The sequence below is a fragment of the Dipodomys merriami genome, unplaced genomic scaffold (assembly GCF_024711535.1).
Source record: "Dipodomys merriami isolate MVZ:Mamm:240054 unplaced genomic scaffold, mDipMer1.0.p SCAF_106, whole genome shotgun sequence".
Taxonomy (NCBI): domain Eukaryota; kingdom Metazoa; phylum Chordata; class Mammalia; order Rodentia; family Heteromyidae; genus Dipodomys; species Dipodomys merriami.
The window spans coordinates 3,260,152-3,285,000 of NW_027202338.1; the positions used below are offsets into that span (position 1 = coordinate 3,260,152).

The 24,849-nt window shown below is 54.9% G+C and overlaps 1 protein-coding gene across 1 annotated transcript; it reads right to left on the reverse strand.

Moving 5' to 3' along the window:
* Positions 1-733: 733 nt before the first annotated feature.
* On the reverse strand, positions 734-23,019 carry LOC138814045 (echinoderm microtubule-associated protein-like 2). The gene is given in 23 exon segments (XM_070002818.1): positions 734-889; positions 2,580-2,710; positions 3,514-3,609; positions 3,969-4,056; positions 4,842-4,939; positions 5,122-5,210; positions 5,411-5,478; positions 6,863-6,994; positions 8,519-8,644; positions 8,739-8,893; positions 10,812-10,911; positions 11,473-11,607; positions 12,202-12,297; positions 12,445-12,555; positions 12,642-12,711; positions 14,310-14,459; positions 16,546-16,675; positions 17,649-17,677; positions 19,375-19,479; positions 19,611-19,734; positions 19,830-20,048; positions 22,684-22,806; positions 22,809-23,019. Coding segments are annotated over 23 exon segments (2,547 nt in total). The 5' UTR covers positions 22,855-23,019; the 3' UTR covers positions 734-763.
* Positions 23,020-24,849: the final 1,830 nt, after the last annotated feature.

The window sequence follows — 24,849 nt, forward strand, 5'->3', positions numbered from 1 at the left end:
AAAGAGGCCAGAGATTGGGAGGGTAGAGGTTCAAGTTGGGTCAAGTTAATTCTTTATCAGCCGGGAGCTGGTGGCTCACACCTGTCATCCTAGTTATTCAGGAGGCTGAGATCTGAGGATCTCGGTTCAAAGCCAGCCTGGGCAGGAAAGTCTGTAAAATTCTTATCTTTAATAAACCACTAGAAAACCAGAAGTGGTGCTGTGGTTCAAGTGGTAGAGAGCTAGCCTTAAGCTGAAGAGCTGAGGGACAGCGCCCAGGCCCAGAGTTCAAGCCCGACGACCAACAAAAATCTCTCTCTCTCTTTCTCCCTCTCTCTCTCTCTCTCTCTCTCTCTCTCACATACACACACACACATACGCACACACACACACAAACACTCACAGTCCTTACATTCTCTGCACACAGCAAATACATGAAACCTGGCTCCTCAATTTGGTGCACGTGTCTTTATTTTTGGATGATATATATATATGTATATATGTGTATATATATATATAAAAGAATAAACTTAAAAAAAATACCCCCAACCCAAACCCAATGACTCCCCGCAAACCATAGTAACCCCTCTTCCCACCCCGATAAATAGAGACTTCTGTTACTTCACCTTTGCACCCCCATAAGCTCCTCTGCTATAGACACACTCTGGATATATATTACTCTATTTAGCAATAGATATCTCCCGAAAATAGAATTCCGCCCTGCCGCCTGACCTGTGCCACTGTGTCCCCACCACCCATTCCCCCCCGCCCCCCACCCCCGGCTTCAGAGCACCCTCCACTGCAGCACACTGGTGTCCTTGCCACCTGTGGTCAGGACCAGGCTGTCGTCCCACAGGAAGGCCACATTCGTCACATGGCTGCTGTGTCCAGCGTACTTGTGGCTGAGGGCCTGTGTCGGGGTGGGGAGTGGGGAGACATGAGAAAAGGGTCAGAGGGCAACAAGGCACCCCCACATCTCCTTTGTGAAGCTCTCAATAAGTGTGAGGTCTTTTTGTTTTTGTTTTTGTTTTAATTGCCTTACGGAAAATGTGGTGCCAAGAATGGTGGCGCATGCCTGTAAGTCCAGCTATACAGGAGGCGTTGATGTGAGTATCATGCTATAGGCTGGCCTCAGGCAAAAATCCCACCAGACTCTACTTAAAAAAGAGGGTAAGCCCGGGCGCTGGTGGCTCACGCCTATCATCCTAGCTACTCAGGAGGCTGAGATCTGAGGATCAGGGTTCAAAGCCAGCCTGGACAGGAAAGTCCATGAGACTCTTATCCCCAAGAAACCACTCAGAAAACTGGAAGTGGCACAGATGGTCATGTGGTAGAGTGCTCACCTTGAGCTGAAGAGCTGAGGGACAGAGCCCAGGCTGAGTTCAAGCCTCACTGCTGACCAAAAAAAAAAAAGAGGGGTGGGGGAGGGCTGGGAAGGTGACCCAGTGGTAGAGTGCTTGCCTGGCATGCATGAGGCCTTGGTTTGATTCCTTAGCACCACATACACAGAAAAAGCCAGAAGTGGCTCAAGTGGTAGAGTGCCAGCATTGAGCTGAAGAGCTCAGGGACAGCGCCCAGGCCCAGAGTTCAAGCCCCACAACTGACAAAAAAAAAAAAAAAAAGAGAGGGGAGGGCTGGGGGCTGGAAATGTGGCTTAGTTTGCCTAGCATTCATGAAGCTCTGCTTCACTTCCTCAGTCAGTACCACATACACAGAAAAGGCCAGAAGTGGCACTGTGGCTCAAGTGGTAGAGTGCTAGCCTTGAGCAAGAGAAGCTCAGGGACAGTGCCCAGGCCCTGAGTTCAAGCCGCAGGACTTGCAAAAAAAAAAAAAAAAAAAAGTGCTGAAATGGTAAACTACCTTTTACCAGGTGCCAGGCTCTGAGTTCAAATCTCAGTACTACCACAAAAACAAACAGGTCCAGAAGCTGGTGGCTCATGTCTGCAATCCTAGCTACTCAGGATGCTGAGCTCTGAAGGATCACTGTTCAAGAACAGCTGGGCAGACAAATTTACTAGTCTCTATCCGCAAAATAACTGGCAACATGCTACACGAGAAGTGTGGCACGAATGAGCAAGCAAACTGAGCAAGTACAAGGCTCTCAGTTCAAACCCTGGCATGCATGTACATATGTACACACACACACACACATACACACACACCAGCCACAGGTGGCTTATACCTATAATCCCAGCTACTCAGGAGGCTGAGGTCTGAGGATAGAGGTTCTAAGCCAGCCTCAGAAAGGCCATGAGACGCTTATCTCCAATGAATGAATAAAAAAATTGGAAGTGGTGCTGTGGCTCATGGTAGAGCGTTCACCTTGAGCAAGAAAGCTCAGAGACAGCAGCCAGGCCCTGAGTTCAAGCCCTACAACTGAAGGGAAAACAGAAACAAAGTAGTTCATTAACCTTTAAGTGAAGAGAGGTCCTTAGGATCAAATCTAGTGTTCTCATTGGGTAAGTGGAGGAAATGGCCAAAGCTGTTTGAATCTTGCTCCTACCCCCCTCCCTCTATTGCAAACGTGCACGTGCATGCACGTGCGCGCACACACACACACACACACACACACACACACACACACAGCCCTCCAGACTCACTCGAGGCTGACAGCAGGGGTAGCTAAACAAGCTGACTTTGCCAAAGTCATCTGCAGAAGCCAGCAGCTTTCTGTTGTGGGAACGGGCTACGGCGTTTATGTCTGTGCCATCTGCTCCTTCTGGCCACACCCCTGCGGGAAGAGTTGGGGAGACCAGAGTCAGCCAGGGCCAGGGGACTCCCAGGAAAAGCAGGCCCTAGTCTATGGCTTCCTGAGGAAGCAGGTCTGACTCTGTACCACACAGAACCACCTCACTCTCCTGCCTGCATCCTCTAGGTCCTAGCTCACAGGTCTCTTCCTCCAAGAAGCCTTCCTTGACTCCCTCTTAAACCAGGGTATATGTCCCCTGTTCACATTCCCTGCCTCAGAACTTCCCACTCTAGCTCTTCACTGTCCAGGAAAGTAGGGTTGGGGCAGTCACAGTCACTGCAGTGTCCCAGGGGTGCCCCACTCTCAGGGTCCACACACAGATGCTCCAGTCGTGTGGGGTGACTGGGTGGGTACCCCCTTCCAGCCATGGGAGGTCTCACTTCATTATAACTGGAAGGGTTCTCTCTACCCTGTCCCCCCACAGTGAAGGAGGGAGCTCCCCACCCGGGGAAGTAACCAAGAAAAGACAGTGAAGCTGGGCACTGGTGGCTCATGCCTATCATCCCAGCTACTCAGGAGGGTGAAAGCTGAGGATCGAGGTTCAAAGCCAGCCTGGGCAGGAAACTCTATGAGACTTATCTCCAATAAACTACTCAAGCCGGAAGTGGCACCAGTGGCTCAAGTAGTTGAGGGCTGGCCTTGAGCAAAAGCAGCTCAGAGACAGCGCCCAGGCTCAGAGTTCAAGCCCCAGGATGGGAAGAGAGAGAGAGAGAAAGAGCGACTGATCTGGGATATTTCTTGGAACCCCAGTCTTCAATTGAGACCACCTTCATTCCAGAACTTACCAAATACCCCAAACCCCAGGACACAAGTAGCAGTGGCCCACTCAACGTTTCTCACTGCATCTGCGTTGGTGATCTGCTTGCAGGTGGCTGGGTCCCCTGAAGGAGTAAATCAGGGAGGTGTTGAGGACTTCCAGAACTCTGCCAGAACCCAAACATTTCCCACATAACACAACTGAGGTTCAAGGCAGAAAGAAACAGAAGATTCCAGAGGTCTTCCCATGTCTCTGAATGAAGGCTGGGTTCTGTCTCCCCACACCCCCAGAAACTGCACCCTTCTCAGCCAGAAAAGGGAAGAATTGGCTGAAATCAGAGCAGCAGCCCCTGAGTTCCAAGTAAGGACAGACCCTGAATACTGAGCCAGGAGACAAAAAGCCACTGAGCTCAGGGAGGTCTTATGCAAATCGTATGCAAATGAGACCAAGGAAGGAGATGGCTTTGAGTCTCAGCTCACTCACAGTACAGAATCTCATAGTCCCCGGAGTTGGTGACAAAGCAGCTGCTGTCTTGGGCCCAGTCCAGGTGGGTGATGAAGCTGGAATGGCCCTGGGGGGGGGGGGCACAAGGGGCTGAGTTTAGAGCCGGAGAGGGCAGAACCAAGGAAAGGGGGGCAGGATGAGTTGAGGAAGGGTGCAAGCCAAAAATAACAAAGGTGGGGTAAGAACACAGTGGGGGCGGAGGGGAGGGCGAGTGGCAGGATAGACAGACCTTTAGGGTGGAGGGGGCCCGATGGGCGGGCTGACAACAATGTGCTGAGAACCGCGGGGCAATTTACAACACTGGGACCGGGCTGCACAGGGGGCGGTCTTAGGATGCAAGGGGCGGGGCTACACCAAGGGGCAGGCCTATGGTGTAAGGGGCAGGGATACACGAAGGCATGAACCTATCACAAGAGGGACTTAAGTGCGGGGGGCGGAGCCACAGGATAGGGGGTAGGCTTGTGGTGGGAGGAACTGATCACTTGAAGGGGCGGGCTTATTGGGCAAGGGGCGGGGCCACACAAAGGGGGGGCTTGCAGTGTAAGGGGCAGGACCATACGAAGGGACAGGCTTATAAGGCAGGGGGTGGGGCCACATGAAGGGGCGGGCTTATAAGGCAGGGGGCGGGGCCACACGAAGGGGCGGGCTTATAAAGCGAGGGGCAGGGCTACACGAAGGGGCGGGCTCAGAACACAGGAAGGGATGAGCGGCCGGGCTCAGAGGCCTTGATGCAAGTCAGGACAGGATCAGGTTTGAGTGTCGAAGCTGTATGTCCCTTGAGGTAGAAAATCGGTTAATTGTGCACCCTCTGGGCGGGGTGTCGGCGCGGGCTGGGGGCCACGGCCCACTCACCGAGCACTTGCCCAGGCGGCTGACCTTGCGGCCGCCCTGGTCCACCGTGTACAGGTACACCAAGTTGTCGTGGGAGCCCACGGCCAGGTACGCCCCGTCTGGGGGAGGGGAGGGGCTATGAGGAGGCACCCAGACTCCGCCCCCTTTGTTCCCAGACTCCGCCCCTCCGGCACCCAGGCCCCACCCCTATACTCCCTGCCCCGCCCAGGCCTGGCTGCCTTGGCTCTGAGCCTTCCCCCAGCCCCTGGGGAGGAGGGGGGGGTCCCAGGCCTGCACCCACCTGGGGAGAAGCTGACCACTGAGATCTGCTCGTTGCCATCGGTGTGGATAGCCACCAGGTCATGGGTCTCCGTGTCCAGCAGCAGCCATCTGTAAGGAGAAGGGCATGGAGGGGAAAGAGAGGTGAGCTGAGCAGGCTGGGAGGGGCAGGGAGCTAGGGGGACCCCCAACGAAGAGGGAGAGACTGTGGAGGGATCAGGGCCTGGTAAACAGTAGGTGCCTAATTAACAAGGGGATGAGGATGGGGAGAGTAGGGAAGCCCTCCCTCCCCACATTCCAGATTTGTTTACCTGCCAGTCACCGTGCCCACAGCCAGCACTGAGCCACTGGGGTGGAAGCCGGCCGAGTGGGCGGGGTCCTGCCAAGGCAGCCAAGAAGCAGAGCTGAGGCCCTGGGGCCAGCATTCCCCTTCCCCTTCCCCTGGCCCTCAGCCTTCCATGGGGGTCTCTCCTCCCTCCACTAGCTTCCAGGAAACTACTGCTGCAAGGCGCCCTAGAAACCATTCCCTATTCATGGAGCATGTTGCCCTGAACTGAAAACATCCCTCCTGTCTCTGCTGCTCTATTGCTCTTCCTTCCTTCCTTCCTTCCTTCCTTCCTTCCTTCCTTCCTTCCTTCCTTCCTTCCTTCCTTCCTGTCCTGGGGTTTGAACTCAGGAACTGGACACCATCCCTGAGCTTTTTTACTCAAGGCTAGGGCTCTATCACTTGAGCCACAGCTCCACTTCTGGCTCTTTGATGATTCATTGGAAATAAGAGTCTCACAAACTTTCCTGCCCAGGCTGGCTTTGAACTGGCACTCTCAGATCTTAGCCTCTTAAGTAGCTAGAATTACAGATGTGAGCCACCAGTGCCCAGCTATATCCTTCTTTTTTTTTTTTTTTTTTTGTTAGTTATGGGGCTTGAACTCAGGGCCTGGGTGCTGTTCCTGAGCTCTTTTGCTCAAGGCTAGTGCTCTACCACTTTGAGCCACAGATCCACTTCTGGTTTTCTATTGTTAAGAGATAAGAGTCTCACAGGAGCCGGGCGCTGGTAGCTCAGGCCTGTAATCCTAGCTACTCAGGAGGCTGAGATCTGAGGATCGCGGTTCAAAGCCAGCCCGGGCAGGAGAGACCGTGAGACTCCTATCTCCAATAAACCACCAGAAAACCGGAAGTGGCGCTGTAGCTCAAGTGGTAGAGCGCTAGCCTTGAGCTGAAGAGCTGAGGGACAGCGCCCAGGCCCAGAGTTCAAGCCCCACGGCCGACAAAAAAAAAAGAGTCTCACAGGAACTTTTCAGCCTGGGCTGGCTTAGAACTGTGATCCTCAGAGCTCAGTCTCCTGAGTAGCTAGGATTACAGGTGTGAGACACTGGCACTCATATATATTTATATACATGCATACATACATTATATATGTATGTATATATATATATATATATATATATATATAATTTTTAAGACTTTGGTATATATACCAAAGTAAGATAGAGGAATTGGGGACACAGCTCGAGTGGGCATGGCTCAATTTACCCAGCTCATGCCTAGCAAGTACAAAGGTCCTTCAGACCCCAGTAGTGTCAGAATCAAAGGAAAAAGGATAATGTAAAGGCCAGGAGTGTAGCTCAGTGGTAGAGCGGGGCCCTTTCATCTCCCTGTATTAAACACCCTTCTGCTTAAAGGTCCTTGTGTGGCTCCTACCTCAAGCTTCACTGAGCTCTGAATTCTGGTGTGGAATGGGGTGTCACTCCCCCAACAGCCCATACCTCAATGGTTCTGCTCCACAGGGGCTGGTGGGACTCTGAGCTCCACAGATGCACCTGCTTATCCTGCCCGCATGTCACAAACTGTGCCCGGCTGGGGTGTGTGGCCAGGCCCCATAGCTCTTCCACGTGACCCTGGTGGGAAGGAAAAAATGGCAGAATGGAACCTGCAATATGGCCCTTCTCCAGCCACCTCTGATGCCAGAGACAAGTGCTGCAGTTCCTAGCAAACCTGCCCCCCCCCATGCATACCCAGGCCAGACCTTTCCCCAACAGGACCTCTTCCACAAGAGGCTGCCTCTTGCGCATGCGTGAGGTTCAATGCAAACCCTGTCCTTTCCTCCCTCCACTCTGCTTTCCCCTTTGCACAATGAGAGGTATGGGGGAGTGGTGGGGAGAGGTGATCCTGGACCAGGACCAGGTGAGATTCTGAGGTGAGAGCAGGTGACGTGAAAAGGGATTTGTTCACCTAAAGGAGAAGGGGTGAATTTTAATGTTTTCGTTTCTTTCATGCATGTGTTTCTAATGCATTTATAAGATTATTTCTTTGTTGCTTTGTATGTCCCTCCCCCACAGTGTAACCCCCGCTTTCACTATATTCGATGTCAGTATAACATGTGGAGGAGATGGGGACAAACAAGTCGTTTAAGGATTCAGGTGGACCTGTTGCAACAATGAGAAGTACAAAATGTCATGTCAAAACCAACTTTACAATGTCGGTGTGTGGGGGGGGAGGGGGGTATAATTGGGTGGGGGGAGGGGGGAGGCTGGGAAGGGATGTGAAGGGTAAACAAAGGAGGAGGCTGCAATGCTTGGTAAGAAATGTATGCATTATCCTGCCCATGTAATTGTAGCCCCTCTGTACAGTATGTTCTCAAATAAAATAAAATTAAATTTAAAAAAAAAAAAGGAGAAGGGGTGAGTGGGGAGACATGCCTGCTTGTAAATCTCAGGTACTCAGAAGGCAAAGGCAGGAGGATCTCAAGTTCAAGGGCAGCCTGGGCATATTTAGCAAGATCTGTCTCTAAAACAATATAAAGCCAGGCACTGGTGGTTTATGCCTGTAATCCCAGCCACTCAGGAGGCTGAGATCTGAGGATCACAGTTTGAAGCCAGCCTGGGTGGAAAAGTCCATGAGATTCTTATCTCTGATTAATCACAGAAAAACTCAAATGTGATCAAGTGGAATGCTAGCCTTGAGCAAAAGGAGCTCAGGAACCATGTTCAAACCCAGAGTTCAAGCCCCTGGACTGGCATAAAACAAAAATAAAACAAACCACACACATACACATACAATATGAATAAAATGTTGGTGTGTGGCTCATGGGTAGGTGCTAAACTCTTGGTTTCCATCCCCAGCACTAGGAAAAGGAGGAAAGGAGGGGGGAGAGAGACAGACAGACAGACAGACAGATAGACAGAGAGTAATCCTAGCTACTCAGGAGGTTGAGATCTGAGCCCAGAAAAATCTTGTGAGACTCTTATCTCCAATCAACGACCAGAACACCACAAGTGGAGCTGTGGCTCCAGTGGTAGGGTGCCAGCATTGAACATAAAAGCTAAGGGACACTGCGTCCAGGCCCTGAGTTCGAGCCCCAGGACTGGCACGATAAAACAGAGGTCTGGATGGGGCGGGGAAGGAGGCAGAGACCGACTCACCTGCACCAGCAGTGAGAAGCCGGTGTGCACCGAGCCTTGCAGGATGGAGTTCCGCGTGGTCCCCACGTACAGCGTGTCCCCGCGGCCCTCGGCCACCGTGCGCACCGGGCCGAAGTCCTCGGGGACCTGGGGAGGGTGGAGAAGGACGTGTGTGTGGACAGGGGTGCGGGTCTCTGGTGGGTGGGGGGTGGTAGGGAAGAGGGCACACCCCCCGCCTCACCTCCACCTGCTGCAGCTTGCTGTAGTCGGAGCCCCAGAGCACCACGCGGCGGTCACGGCCCCCTCCGGACACCAGCGTGCCGCCCCGCAGGGCGCACAGCCCGAACACGCCGCCCTCGTGGGCGCCCGGCACGGCCTGCGTGATGCGGTTTCCACCTGCGGGATTAGGGGGCTGAGGTCAGCATGGGGGTTGACCCCCCCCCAGGGGTCCATCGCTGGGCTTTTCCATTTATTTATTTATTACTTATTTGTTGGTCATGGGGCTTGAACTCTGGGCCTGGGCGCTGTCCCTCAGCTCTTCAGCTCAAGGCGAGTGCTCTACCACTTGAGCCACAGCGCCACTTCCAGTTTTCTGGTGGTTTATGGGAGATGAGTCTCAGGGGCTGGGAGCTGGTGGCTCACGCCTGTCATCCTAGCTACTCAGGAGGCTGAGATCTGAGGATGGAGGTTCAAAGCCAGCCCAGGCAGGAAACTCTGTGAGACTGTTATCTCCAATAAACCACCAGAAAACTGGAAGTGGCGCTGTGGCTCAAGCGGTAGAGCACTAGCCTTGAGCTGAAGAGCTGAGGGACAGCACCCAGGCCCAGAGTTCAAGCTCCACGACTAACCCCCCCCCAAAAAAAAAAAAGAGTCTCAGGGACTTTCCTGCCCAGGCTGGCTTTGAACCTTGATCCTCAGATCTCAGCCTCCTGAGTGGCTAGGATGACAGGCACCCAGTTTAATTTATTTTTGGTGTCTGTCCTGAGGCTTGAACTCAGGGCCTGGGTACTGTCCCTTTGCTTTTGTGTTTAAGGCTGGCACTCTACCACTTGAGTCACAACTCCACTTTTGGGGTTAGGGTGGTTAACTGGAGAACAGAGTCTCACTGACTTTCCTGCCTGGGCTGGCTTCAAACCTTGATTCTCAGAGCTCAGCCTCCTGAATAGCTGGGATTGCAGACGTGAGCTCACTCACTGATCTATCAGCATCTGCTCTGCCTCCCTCACCCACCCCAGATCCAAGACCTTACCATCCATCCACTAAATCATCCCTACTGACATTTTCATGCACACCCTTGGACTCATCCACCATCCACTTTATCCAGGCCGCTCACTGGCCCACTGGTCTGTTCATCTGTCCATCTACCTGGCCATGCATCCATCCATTCATCCATACATCTATCGCCTGATTTATCAATCCAGCCAGTCAGCCACCTCTCCCTCCAGCGGTCAACCTATCATACACCCACTGATGTCCTCATCCATCAAGCCGCTCATTTACCATTTATCCATCCATATACCCATCCATCCATCCATCATCCACCCATCCATCCATCATCCACTCACCATCCATCCATCCATCCATCATCCACTCACCATCCATCCATCCATCCATCATCCACCCATCCGTCCATCATCCACTCATCCATCCATCATCTGCCCATCTATCAATCATCCATCATCTACCCATGTACTCATCCATCATCCACTCATCCATCCATCACCCACTCATCCATCTATCATCCACTCATCTATTTATCCAACTACCATCATCCACTTATCTATTCATTTACCATCCATCTATCTACCTACCCATCAATCTATCCATCCATATATTCTTCCATCTATCTGCTTATCCATCCATTCATCTACCCATCCATCCACCCCACCCATCAATCCACTCATCCATCTATTGCTCCATCTATCTGTTCTATCTATCCATCTATACATTTGTTTATTCATCCATCTACCCACACAACCACCCATCAATCCATCCATCCACCCATCCATCTACTTATGCATCCATTCATCCATCCATCCATCTTCCACTCATCCATCCATGATCTCACTGATCCTTCTATCATCTATCCATCCACTCATCCATCCACTTATCCATCCATCCATCCATCCATACATCCATCCATCCATACATCCATCCACTCCTCTGTAGAGCACTATCCTAGAGCTGAAGAGCTGAGGGACGGTGCCCAGGCCCACAGTTCAAGCCCCACAACTGAGAAAAAAAAAGAAAAGGAAGCAGTGACGAGGGTGTCTGGGAAACAGCACTGGGGACAAAGCAGCTGAGTGACGCTGACCTTTGCCCCACACATAGAGGTTTCCCCCGGAGTCTCCAGTGACCACGTCGCCGCCCTCCAGAAACGTCACACACAGCACGTACTTTGGTTTCTCGTGTTTCTAAGGGAGAAAGAGAAGGGAAGGTGTCAGTGTGCCACTGAGGCAGGGCTGTGATGCGTTTGGTAGGAGGGTCCCTCACCCCCAGTCTCCCACTGGAAGTCCTGACCCCCCTGGGGCTCGCTTCCTGCCCTCCCCCGCCACCCTCCCCCCCCTCCCCCGCTTCCTGCGCCTCACCTTCCCCCTCCCTCCAGTCCTCACACTCGAGAGGTCAGGAGAAATCTTCCTGCCGTGGGGGACAATAAAACTGAGTTCTGGGTGGGCGCCAGTGGCTCACGCCTGTCATCCTATCCACTCAGGAGACTGAAATCTGAGGATCAGGTTCAAATCCAGCCAGGGCAGGAAAGTCTGTGAGACTCTTATTTCTAATGAACCACCAGAAAACCGGAAGTGGCGCTGTGGCTCAAAGTGGTAGAGCGCTCGCCTTGAGCTGAAGAGCTGAGGGACAGCGCCCAGGCCGAGTTCAAGCCCCACGACCAACAGAAAACAATGAAAAAACTGAGTTCTGGGGGCACCTGAGACTCGCCTGCCCCCCTCCACCCCCCCCCCGCTGCCAGCACTCACCTCGAAGAGGCCCTGCCGCTTGCTCAGGCTGCCCTGCTCCAAGCTCCAGAAGTAGATGTGGGACTTCCCGCAGGTGATGAGCAGCGTGGGGTCCGTGGGGTGGAAGGTGGCCACCAGCACGGCCTCGGTGGAGCACTGTGGGGGGGAGGGGACACCGGAGGACCTTAGAGCCTCCGGCATTCCCACGCCCACCTCCCACAGCTGGGGGGGGGCAGGTGCTGTACAACCTACTTGCCCATACTTTTCCTTTGTGTGGGGAAACTGAGGCAGGGGCGGGCAGAAGATCATCACCATCATCTCCAGCCGCCCGCAGCCACCACTCTGACAATCCCTACCCTGAGCTGTGCACCCGGCGAGCACTGTACAACCATTATTAGTTTACGTGAGTACCCCAGGCTCACTGAACATGAAGTGAGGCTCGGAGAAGGCAAGTTACTGACCTAAGGCGACACAGCTCACCCAAGGCTAACTCTGGGTCCCCACCTCTCAGTCATTCCTCCTTTCCTAACCAGTAGGCTCTGACCTTTCCAGGCCTTACCTATAAAATAAGACCGCTGCCCATAAAGACAACAGTCCTCATTTTACAGATGAGGCCTGGGAGGCACAGAGAGGGTAAGTCATTTCTCTAAAGCCACACAGCAGCCAATGCTCAAGGCAGGACCCGAAGTCTACCCAATGGCAAAATGCCTACGCGTGGCCCCAGGAGAGCGGAGAGGGGAGCCACCCCACCTTGCCATCCACTATCTTGGTCTCCTTGGCCCAGTCCCACACAGAGAGCACGTGATCGTTGGATTCGTCCACTGCACACAGCAGGTTGCCCCCATTCTGCATAGGAGGAGAGAGAGGAGGGGGTCAGGGTCCCCCATTCCCCACATCCCATGTCCTCAGCCTGGCCTCCATTGGCCTTGGGGAACTTGGTGAGATGCATTTAAGTGAGATGATGGATGGGTTGGGGTCAGGGCAAGGACTTACCGACTTGGAGAAACCCACGCAGCACACGGCGCGGTCAAACACCCCCAGGCCCAGCACGTGTAAGGTGGAGAGGGAAACTGAGTCCCAGATGCGAACGTGGGGTGGCAGTGGCTACAGGAAAGGGAGGCCTGTTACCTGGGCTTGCGCTGCCTCCCCCGTCCCGCCCTCTTCTCTGCCAGTCCTCTTGCCGCCATTACCTTCCCTTCGCGCGTGGTGCCCGCCACCTGCCCTGTGGCGATGGTGACCATGTCTGGGTGGACCGCCAGGCTGAGGAGAGAGGGACGGATGGACAGGGTCTGCGAGAGGGGCTCACGAGGACCCCTCTTGTAGCAGGCTGGGGTCACGATGCTGGCCACTCAGGCCACAAACTGGCTGACAGAGCTGTTTAGTCACTAAGTGTTGATTGGCTGCTCAGATCCCAGCAGGGGAGGCTCAGGCCTGAGGCTCGAACACAGAGGCCCACAGGGCTCCAGCCTGCCTGAGGGGGAAACCATTTTTTTTTTTTAATTTTTATTTTTGTCAGTCATGGGGCTTGAACTCTAAGCCTGGGCGCTGTCCCTCAGCTCTTCAGCTCAAGGTTAGCACTCTACCACTTGAGCTATAACACCATTTCAGGTTTTCTGGTGGTTCAATGGAGATAAGAGTCTGGGGGGGGGGGGAGCTGGGAAGGTGGCTCAGTGGTAGAGCGCTTGCCTTGCATGCCTGAGGTCCTGGGTTCGATTCCTCAACACCACATAAGCAAAAAGAAAAAAGCCGGAAGTGACACTGTGGCTCAAGTGGTAGAGTGCTAGCCTTGAGCTGAAGAGCTGAGGGACAGCACCCAGGCCCAGAGTTCAGGCCCCACAACTGGACCCCCCAAAAAAACTTCCTTCTTAGGGGCTGGGAAGGTGGCTCAGTGGTAGAGTGCTTGCCTTGCATGCCTGAGGCCCTGGGTTCGATTCCTCAGCACCACATAAGCAAAAAGAAAAAAAGCCAGAAGTGGCGCCGTGGCTCAAGTGGTAGAGCACTAGCCTTGAGCTGAAGAGCGGAGGGACAGCACCCAGGCCCAGAGTTCAGGCCCCATGACCGGACCAAAAAAAAAAAAAAAAGAGTCTGAGGGACTTTTCTTGCCCAGGCTGGCTTTGAACCAGGATCCTCAGATCTCAGCCTCCTGAGTAACTAGGATGACAAACGTGAGCCACTGGAGCCAGGCCAGCCTTTTCTGAGTATGTGGTACTGAGGAATCAAACCCAGGGCTTCATGCATGCTAGGCAAGGACGCTACCACTAAGCCACATTCCCAGCGGACTTTTAACTGCAATCCTTACATTTTGTTAGCTAGAATTACAGGCATAAGCTACAGTGTCTGTTTTTTGGTTTGTGAGTTTTTTTGTTTGACAAGGGCTTGCTAAGTAACCATAACCCACTACCCTATAGTTCTGAAACTTCTGATTTTTCCTACTTCCACCTCCCAAATTCTGGGATTCTAAGCCGGTTGCCAGTGGCTGACGCCTGTCATCCTAGCTACTCAGGAGGCTGAGATCTGAGGATCCTGGTTCAAAGTCATAGCGTGCAGAAAAGTTCATGAGACTCTTTCCTCCAATGAACCACCCAAAAGCCAGAAGTGGAGCTGTGTGGTTCAAGTGGCAGAGCACCAACCTTGAGTGAAAAAGCTGAAAGTGAGAGGCTCTTCAAGCCCCAGTACTGGCACAAAATCAAACAAACAAACAAAAAAAAAACCACGCTGGGATTCCAGGCATGCACCTCCATGCCTGGCATGAAGTGATCATTGGAGATACAGTCAATCGTAGGTTCTGCAGGAGGCAGCTGCTGGCTTTGCGGAGGAGAGGCTGCGGACACAGGCCAGATGGCCCGGCCCTCACTCACCATTTGATGTCATCATTGTGTCCCAAGTAGTGGCGCTGCCTCTGCTCCTCCACACTGTACAGCACGGCCACGGAGGCCACGAAGTACACCACCTCCCCAGTGGGCAGCAGGTAGAGGTTGGCCCGGCAGTCACGGCCTCGGTAGCCATAACTGGAGATGCCCAGGGGTTGGTTAAGGAGCCTGGGTTCCATTGTGGCTGACACCATTCAACAAGGCCCTCAGCGATTGGTCATTGGCCAGCAGCCTGGCCTGTTCTGCTCTTCAGCCCCACAGGGAGCAACTCCACTGTCTCCCCACAAGCAAATCCATGTCTTTTTTGGGGGTGGGTCATGGGGCTTGAACTCAGGGCTTGGGTGTTGTCTCTGATTTTTTTTTTTTTTTGGTCGGTCGTGGGGCTTGAACTCTGGGCTTGAGCACTGTCCCTGCGCTCTTCAGCTCAAGGTGAGAGCTCTCCTGCTTGAGCCACAGCACCACTTCCGGTTTTCTGAGTGGTTTATTGGAGATAAGAGTTTTGACAGATTTTCCTGCCTGGGCTGGCATTGAACCTCGATCCTCAGATCTCAGATCTCAGCCTCCTAAGTAGCTAGGATTACAGGCGAGAGCTACCAGTGCCCAGCTGTCTCTGAGTTCTTTTGTTCAAGGCTAGTGCTCTACCACTTTGAGCCACAGCTCTACTTCCAGTTTTCTGCTGGTTCATTGGAGATCAGAGTCTCACAGACTTTCCTGCCTCAGCTGGCTTTGAACCTTGATCCTCAGATCTCAGCCTCATGAGTAGCTAGGATTATAGGTGTGAGCCACCAGTGCCCAGCTTCAAATTCCATGCCGTGTGTGTGTGTGTGTGTGTGTGTGTGTGTGTGTGTGTGTGTGTGTGTGTGTGTGTGTGTGTGTGTGTGTGTGTGTGTGTGTGTGTGTGTGTGTGTGTGTGTGTGTGTGTGTGTGTGTGTGTTGTCCCGGAGCTCTCACAGCCTGGACACTGCTCTTCAGCTTTTTGATTTAAGGCTAGTTCTCTACCACTTGAGTCATGCCTGCACTTCTAGCTTTCTGCTGGAAGTGTTCATTGGAGATTGGAGTCATACGGACCTTTCTGCCCTTGTGGCTTTAAACCATGATCCTCAGATCTCAGCATCTTAAATAGGATTGCAGGCGTGAGACACCTGAAACCCAGCTCAAGTGCATATGTTAACACACACACACACACACACACACACACACACACACACACTAGCTTCCTGTCCTTACCCCCAAGGACCTTTATACTCGGCTGTTTTCCATTCCCTACATTTCTTCACCTGTGTTAGGCCTCTCTGTCCATTCTACTAAAATCCCCCCATCCCTCGGTGGCTGTGGAGAAGGGCGAGCTGAGGTGTGGAGCAGATTTCTGTGGCCTCAGCCAACCTCTCAGCTGCTGAGCCAGCTGAGCCAGACAATCAAGCCCAGTTCCCATGGATGTTTCCAGCTCACTGCAGAAATCTCTTGACTCCCATAATGCCAAGGCATTCTGCCAGCCTTCCCGACTCAGGCAGAGGAGAAACCAAGGCCAAAGAGAGGAAGGCAGCCTCTGCTGGACTTCCTTAGAGCTTAGTACACTACCAAGCTCACTGGCTCCAGAAGCCTGCACCTGCTACACCCTGGGTCTGAAATCTTCCTGCAATGGGGACTCAATTCAGGCCCTCAAGCCTTGGAATGGTAGAGCCCGGGCTCTAGGACTTAAACTGCACCGCCTCAGATTTTTCACTTTGTAAAATTGTTTTCAGATGTGCATGTATATTCATCAGAATAACCCTCTCCATTTGTTTGCTCCTTTTGCCACTTTTAGTTTGCTTTTCAGCTCCCAAGCGGCTGGGATTACAGGCATGCGCTACTGTGCCCGGTTAGAATGTTCTCCTTTCAGTTCTTTCTAGTTCTTCGGGATCCTGCTCTTACCTCCTACATTCCTTCTTGAACAAAAACCCTTTCTGGGTATCATCTTTCGAGGCTCTCAGCTGCCTCCTCCCATCATTGTTAGTTAAGCTCCATGAACACTGACCACATCAAAACAAAACAACCCAAACACTCCCCAGACATTCTTGGCACTAATAAATCATAAAAGGTCATCTCGACTACTCTGCTTTCCTCTGCTCTCCCCTGAGGCAGCCTTCCTCATTGAGGCCCGGGCAGCCCCAGGTTAGGTCCCAAGTCTATTCCTCCCACTGCTGAGGGGGATGAACACCGAGTCAGGGATGGAAGCGAAGGATACACCCAGTCCAGCTTGAGGCGGCAGGAAGGCAGTTCTGAGCGTGTGTCCAGGCTGTAGGTGGGCGCCAGCTCCTCAGGAATCAGCATAGGCACAGGACGGCCCCTTAGAAACATTTTCACGGAGCCTTCCTCTGCCAAGACACCCCAGAGGTCAGGGCCAGGCCAACACCTTGCCCTGCTCCTACTGAACTCTGGCCTTGCCACACACCCCAGCCTTTTTTTGTTGTTTTGAAGGGGAGAGGGGCTAGTTTGTCCTGGACCATGAGCCTCCTATTAACCCTTCCCACATAGCTTTTATTTCCTTTTTTCTTTCTGTCCGGATGGCCTTGAACTGGAAACCCACCAAATCTCAGTCTCTTAAATAAGCTTGAATTACAGACATGACACCAAATTCATTTTTTTTTTGAAAGAGAGAGAGAGAAGTGCCCCAGGCCGACTTCTCTATCTTACTATTCTCAGCCCAAGTGCTGTGGTCAAAACTACATCCAGCTTCACTTGTTTTTTTTTGTTTTTTGCTCAGCCATAGGGCTTGAACTCAGAGCCTAGGTGCTGTCCCTGGGCTCATTATGCTCAAGGGCTGGCTCTATCACTTTGAACCACAGTTCCATTTCCAGTTTTCTGGTGGTTCATTGGAGATCAGAGTCTCACAGACTTTCTAGCCTGGGCTGGCTTTGAACCTCGATCCTCAGATCTCAGCCTCCTGAGTAGCTAGGATGACACATGTGAGCCACCGGTGCCTGGCTCAGCTTCACTGTTTTTTTTTGTTGTTTTTTTTTGGGGTCCGGTCGTGGGGCCTGAACTCTGGGCCTGGGCACTGTCCCTCAGCTCTTCAGCTCAAGGCTAGCACTCTACCACTTGAGCCACAGCGCCACTTCCGGCTTTTTTTTTTTTCATTTTGCTTATGTGGTGCTGAGGAATCGAACCCAGGGTCTCATGCATGCAAGGCAAGCACTCTACCACTGAGCCACCTTCCCAGCCCAGCTTCACTGTTTTTTAAAACAGGTGGAGATATTCAGGCCAGAAAGGTAAAAGGCCAGGTAATGAACACCTCCCTTTCTCCCTGAGAAGCCTTCAATCCAAGCCCCTTCTAATCTCCTCACTCACCCATGCTGAAGATAACTTCTTTGGTTTTACTGCCAGGAAACAATGCAGAAATAAAAGGAAAAGAAAGAGCTTTAGCAGGTAGGTAGGAAAGGGGAGGGAGCACCCTGCCGCCCCGGGGCTCCATGGAGGTCAGTCGCAGGACGGAGGCCGAGTAAGGAGCGGAGCGCTGCCTCTCTGCAGGCCGTGTGCTTTGCTCGGTTGATCTTGCAGAGCCTAAGACACAGGCCCAGAGAGGCAGCGATCGCCAGAGATCACACAGCACGAAGTGGCCGGAAGGAGATCCTGGAAGAGGGGAGCCCCCAGCCCCCCTAACCTGCACGGTGCCTCACCCCCCCCCGCTCGCCGACCCCCCCCTCCCAGCGTCCCCCCTACACAAGTTTGGAGGGCGAAGGGGCGTGTCCCTCAAAGTTCCCTGCGCAGGGAGGGAGCAAAGCGGTGAGGCTTTCGGACCTGGGTCCCTACGGGGTCCAAGGGGCCCGGGATCCAGGCCCCCGGGACCGCGGGGAGCAGGGGGATCTGCGTGAGGGTCTCACCCAGCTCCAAAGCTGCTCATGGCGGCGGCTGGTGGAGCTCCGGGGACGGGGGTGGAGCCGGGAACCGGGCTCCGCCGCTTCCGGCCCTGGGAGGCGCCCGCGCCGCCGCCCCGCCCTGCCCCGCCCTCCGCGCTGACCCGTGGGGGACACCGAGCCCCCAGGCCCCGGCTGGCGGTGCAGCCCCCACACCGCGCGTCCGGGGCCGGAGGCGCAGCCGCGACTGCCGGCCTCCTCATGCCTGATACATGCGGTACCGGCTTTTATCATTGCACTGGAAGGATGTCCAGCCGGTGGTTCCTTAGCCGCGCCCCCAAGACCAGACCACGCCCACCACCAACACGGCCACGCCTCCGCGCACAGACCACGCCCCCAAAATTATCACGCCCCGCCTATGGTCTCGGCCACGCCCCCGTTCGTGACCACACCCACCTTCTTCTAACCTGCCCGGGATTGACTAGGTCAGCGGCTAATAGCTTCCTTCTCCCCGTGGTCCCCCTCTAGCCCCCCCATTGTTCTTCTCTCTGTCCCACGCGCCCTGCTGACCATCTGCCCTTCCCGATGGTCGGGTCCCACTGCGGAGTTCCCCTTCCCCAGTCACCACGCTGGCCCCGCCTCTTAGGCTGTGCGGCCACGCCCACGTGTGACCACGCCCACCTCCCCCGAACACCACCCGGCCGTGATTCCGCTAGCTCGGTGCAGGGTTCCCCCACCGGGTCTCATAACCTTTGACCGTACCCCTAAGATCTGTTTTCGGCCTAGGACACGCCCTCCAGATTCCAACCACACCCCTATCATTTATTCTTCCACTCCCAGCAGAAACTCGAGGCGTTGGACCCTGACTCCACCCTGAGACCAAATGGAGCCTCTCTTTTACCTTAATAGTCCTACCCCAGGGCTGGCCACCCCCTGTCCTCCTCCTCCCCCCCACCCCAACTTCCTCTGACTCAACCCGCAGGCCCAGGCCCTAGCCCCGCTTCCTGCGGTTGCCGTACCGCTGGACGGGGCCCCGCCCCCGGCGCTGGCCCCGCCCCGGCGCTGGCCCCGCCCCCGGCCCGCGCATCTCTTTTTGGCTCAGCTACCTCCAGCTTTGCGCTCGCCTTCTGTATTAGCGCACCCCACGGCCGGTTATGCCCCGGTGCCTAGGGTCCTGACTCTACCTGCCCCGCACCCCGGGACCCCACTCCTATACCTACCCTTCCTTTTTGGCGCTGCAATTGCTGCTGGAGGAGGTGGTGCGGCTGCGGGGGTCCTCGCGACGCACCGAGGCCAGGCGCTCCGGGGACAGGTAGCGACGGCCACTGCGGGGGGCGTGGGGGGGGAAGGTTGCACGGTGCTGGGCATGCACCCGGCCCGGGGATCCTCCCACCCCACCCCAGAAGGAATCAGAGAAAGCTCGGACTAAAGTTCCCATCCCACCCCAGCACCTCACCTGCGCCCTGAGGTCGCCTCTTTCTTGGGGGAAGATGGAGAGGTGGCATAGCCACCCATGCGCCGTGGGGGTCCCGAGCCATTGAGGGGCGTCCTGGTGGGCAGGCCTTTCAAGAGCTGGCATACTTAAAAGAGATGGGGGGGCGGCAAAGAAGATGAGTTCCAGGTCGGTCTTTGCGCCCCCCCCCACCTCCCTCCCTTCCAAACCCAATCCAGATACCGGAGGCAGTGGTGCCTAGACGCGGGGGTGCTCGGCCTTTCGGGGTACCCCTGGCTCGCAGCGCCACTCCCTGTTCCTCGCACGCCCGCAGGCGACGCAACGCGTCCGCCAGCGCCGCCTTCAGGACGGCCAGCTCGTCCTCCTGCAGCTGCAGCCGCTGCTCCAGCGCCGACACGCGGTCGTCCACCTCCATGCCGCTGGTGCCCGACAGATTGTCATCTGGAAGGGGGGCGGGGGGCGGGGAGGAGGCGGGAAGCGCGGGCTGCGGGGTCCGCGCAGGATCTCCGGCGCCACACGAGCCCCTCCCTCCCTCCCAGGTCTACGCGCGGGGCGGGGAGTGGGGTGGACATGGGGCCCGCCGGGCTCCCCGCGGCTCCCACACCCTGGGCCTGGGATGCTTCCGAGATGGTTAAGGTAAGGGGGTGGGGAAGAGGCCCCACGGCTCTCTGGGTGCTCCCCCAAAAACCACACTGATCCCCCAGCAGCGTGACTTGTGTGTGTGTGTGGGGGGGGAATGGGAAGTCCCTACCTCTCTTGAAGATTCTGCTAATCCAGCAGCCTCACTCTGGTTTTAACTGAGATGCTAAAATGTCCCTGAGTGACGTCAACATTTTAAGGATGACATCAACCCTCTAGAAGAGATTGCCATCCCCAACATTCTCGGACGGAAGGAAGGAAGGGGCCTCAATGTTCTGCGGCGGACACTGACATCCCCCCCTCCCCGTCTAGATTTTTAAGATTTTTCCAAGTTCCTCCCCTTCCCTCACCCCCCCCCCCACCCTGCTCAGTTCAATTAAAGGAGGGGGTGTCGCCCCGCGAGCCGGCCACAAGGACGGGGCTTTGGTGACCCCTGGCGGCAGACTCGGGGGGTGCAGGCAGCGCATAGTGGACCCAGGAGACCCACGCAAGGGAGAAGAAGCAAGCGCTTCTCCTTCTTCTCCTAGCTCTCCGCTGTCCCCCTTCATTTTCCCCCTCTGTACCTCACGCCCCAGATTTAGTTCTTTGCCTCCTCGTTAACCCATGGGTACAGGTTAAATGACTTCCCCATTCCCCCTCTGAACCCCACCCCACCCATTTCCCCAAAGTGAGAGAGGCCAGAGCACGCATACCCAGACTCATTGCTCGCCACAGCCCAGGAGGCCCTGGCTCGATGCCTGGTGCAGGTGAAGATGATAGCTTAAACAGGGACAGGGCGTGGAGGTCGCACCTGCTATCCCACGTCTGTCCCTAGTCCCTCCTCCTGCCTGCTGGGCTCCGCAGTGCAGCCTCCTGTCCCTCCCCTCCGTCCCTCCCTCCCACCAGGGCCCAATCGCCTGCCAAGGCTCACCACCCTGCCCCCACCCGGGACTTCGCAGGTCCGGCTGGGATCCGCAGAGGAAGGTGGGGGCCTCCCTCAGGTCATGGGGGAGAGGACTGTCCGGACCTGAAACCCACCCCAGGAGGGACTCTGCAAGTTCATGTTTTGCTAAGGAGAGAGGTTGAAATGCCTATGCAGAAACATCCCAAAGGTCATTCAAGCACATCTGGGGGGGGGGGGGGAAGGGGGACATCATTAGTGCTATATGCTGATCACTTTCCTACCTACCAATAATAGTACTATATTCTTTTTTAAAAAAAAAAAATGAAGTACCCGTTATTTGCAAGCTGAAGTGTGCCCATGCAAAACACCTAGCAATTTCCCCAACCTATGGTAGTTGCTCAATAAATCTAGAAGGTAATTATTATTTCATGGTACCTAATTATCTCCCAACTCTAGTGCTTATAGTAGTCTACCCATTTTAGGTAGAGGGGGGAAAGAGGAGGAGGAGGAGGAAGAGGAGGAGGAGGAGGAGGAGGAAGAGGAGGAGGAGAAGGAGAAGGAGGAGAGGAGAAGGAGAAGGAGGAGAGGAGCCAAGAAGGTCCCTTGAGCCCAGACACGTAGCCTTTCAGTGGCTGAGTCCCTTCCTGGCCCAGGCTCAAGGACTATGTCATCCTGTCTTATAGAGGGACAGAGGAGGACAAAATGGTCTTTATGGGTCCTCTACCAGCTCCAGGGGGGCCTGGCTGAAGGGTGTGTGCCCACAGGAGAGAGATATGCCCCCTCTCAGGGCCTCTGAGTAAAAGTAGAAGGTGATTTCACCTTGATACTTCACTCCTACCCTGAGAAGCTTGCCCATTGTACCCCCATGGTTGAAGTCTTCTGACCCCCCCCACTGACCATTCTCCTTGGCCCCAGCTCTTTTGCCCAGAGACCTGCCATCCCATCCCCCAATCTCTCCTCTTCCCTCCTCTCTGCCCAGTCCCCCTCAGCCAGGCCTGACCCCTCTGATGATACCCAATTTGCCTAGAGAGAAAGGAGGGGGATTAATGGGTGAGGAAGCAGGGCTGAGGATTTTGGGGAGTATAATGAGGGAGAGTGCCATGGTACCCCAACCATCCCACATCATGCCCTCAGCTCAACACCAAATCTCACCCTGCTCCCCCCTCAAATCCATCCCTCTGCTAAGGAGAAAGACAGAGGGTTCCAGAGACTTGAGGGGGGAAGGAGAGGGCAGAGTTCAAGCTCAGAGGACCCCGAGGTCTTCCCTCATCCCAACCACAGGTTCTTTAGGATTCTGCCCCCGTCCCTCTGTTTAGCCATCTAGGAAGCAGAAGATCCAAGTTGGGGAAGGGGGACAGGATTTTGGCTTTGGGGGGGGATCAGAGACTTTTCTCTGAGGTCAGGATGCTCTCAATCAGAAAAAGAAGGAGGAAGGTTTACAGTAGGGGAGGAGAGCAGGGACTTGGAAAAAGGAGGTTGGGGCTGGAGGAGATGGGTCCCAACCTGGGCAGGATCAAAGGTGGGAACTGAGGAGGTGTTGGGGGGGGGTCTCACCATTGCAGTATTGAAGCAGCGAGGATGTGTCATAGAGGCCGCAGAAGGCTGGGCCGCGCTCCGCCATCGCCCCACCACAGCCGCCACCGGCCCCTCCAGCTCCAGCCCGGGCCCGGTCCCCCCCCCAGGCCCTGCCTCCCGTTGCCATAGCAACGTCCTTCGTACCAGCATCCCCGGCTCGGCTCACCCAGCATCAGGCGGCAGTCGCCGAGCCTGGCACCGAGGTCATCCCCCTCAGGATGCCCCAAAAAGAAAGAGGGAGGGGGTGGTCGGGACACCCCCCCTCTCCCCCACCCCCAAAACACAATCTTCAGGCCAGGATTGGCTGTGCCCGGATCCCCCTAGGTAGTGTCTGGTCCCGCCCATAACTAGTGTATTCTCTCTAGCCCCGCCCCACCCTCGCCTGTTCGGAACCAATGAGAGCCTGTCGCTCGGGAGCTTCCACCAATAGGAATGCAGGCGGACTAGAGGGGGCAGGGCCTTCTTTGCTTTTCAGCTGGAAAGCGTAGCCGCCGACCCCCTCACAGCAGCTCCGGGAGGAAGATGGCAGGGGAGGAAGGCCTTCCTCCATCTCTTCCCCCTTCCATACCCTCTTCTTAGTCTTTCACGGACATTCCCAAAAGCCCTCTCGAACAACCAGGGCCCCAAATTAGAGCCTCCACATTCGGCCAGGTACCCACGAGGCTCCGCCCTGGAACTCATTCTCTCAGGGTCCTTGTTTATCTGCGCTTAGCCACGCCCCCAGGGCTCTTAGCCACGCCCCCAGGATCTTGGTGGGGGGATCTATTCGCTCCCCCCCCACGCCCCAAGCCATCAGCACCCCCTCACTCCCCCACCCCACCCCAAGCAGATTCGTTATACCACTTTGCCCTGGGCCCTGGATCAGCTGCGCCCTCCCAAATCGCAGCCCTTTCCCACCCTTCCCTTCCAGCTTTCCCCGTCACCATTCCATCCAGGCCGGGTTTTGAGACACGCCCAGTTGTGCAGCCGGGGGACCAGCTGGCCGGTGTCAGTCGGAGCTGGCTCGGAAGTTGGGGGGCAGGAAGGGAGGGTAGAAAACCCGATGATGGATTTCAAGAATGTAGGACCGCCTTCTGCAAGTCTCCCTGGAAGGTTAACCCTGCACCTTGGCTCAGACCAGGCTTTGCAGGCAGGAGACCAAAAGTCAAAGGAGATTCACCTCTGGCCACACACAGGCACCAAGTGGAAACTTTGGGACCAGACTGGGGTGTGCTTGAATCCAGACTCTCACCACTTTTTTTTTTTTTTTTGCCAGTCCTGGGGCTTGAACTCAGGGCCTGGGCGCTGCCCCTGAGCTGTTGCTCAAGGCTAGCACTCTACCACCTGAGCCACAGCGCTACTTGCGGCTTCTTTTTTTTCCTTCTGTTTTTGTGGTGCTGAGGAATCGAACCCAGGGCTTCATGCATGCGAGGCAAGCACTCTACCACTGAGCCACCTTCCCAGCCCCCTCACCACTTTTTGAGTGTGGGACCCTGCAAAAGTGGAAGATTGTAACTATTCCTAACCTTTTACCTGGGAGCATAACAAGCCTCTGTCCTCGGTGCTGGAGACTTTTTTTGGGGGAAAGGGGGAGGGTCTTTTCTGCTCAAGGCAAGTGCTTTACCACTTTGAGCCACAGCTCCACTTCTAGGTTTTTGAGTGGTTCTTTGGAGATAAGAGTCTCCTGGAGCTGGTGGCTCACGCCTGTAATCCTAGCTACTCAGGAGGCTGAGATCTGAGAATCAGGTTTCAAAGCCAGCCCCAGCAAGAAAGTCTGTGAGACTCTTAGCTCCAATAAACCACCAGAAAACCAGACGTGGTGCTGTGGTTCAAGTGGTAGAGTGCTCACCTTGAGCTGAAGAGCTCAGGGACAGCACCCAGGCCCAGAGTTCAAGTCCCCTGACCGACCAAAAAAAAAAAAAAGTCTCATGGACTTTCCTGCTTGGTCTGGCTTCCAACCACACCCTTTAGATTTCAGCCTCCTGAGTAGCTAGGATGACATGCATGAGCCACCAGCACTGGCTTATAGAGACTCTTATCTCCAAGGTATCACAAAAAGCCAAATAGTGGAGCTGTGACACAGATGATAGAACTCCAGCCTTAAGTGAAAAAGCTGAGGGACAGAGCACAGGCCATAAGTTCAAGCCCCAGTACCAGCACAAAACA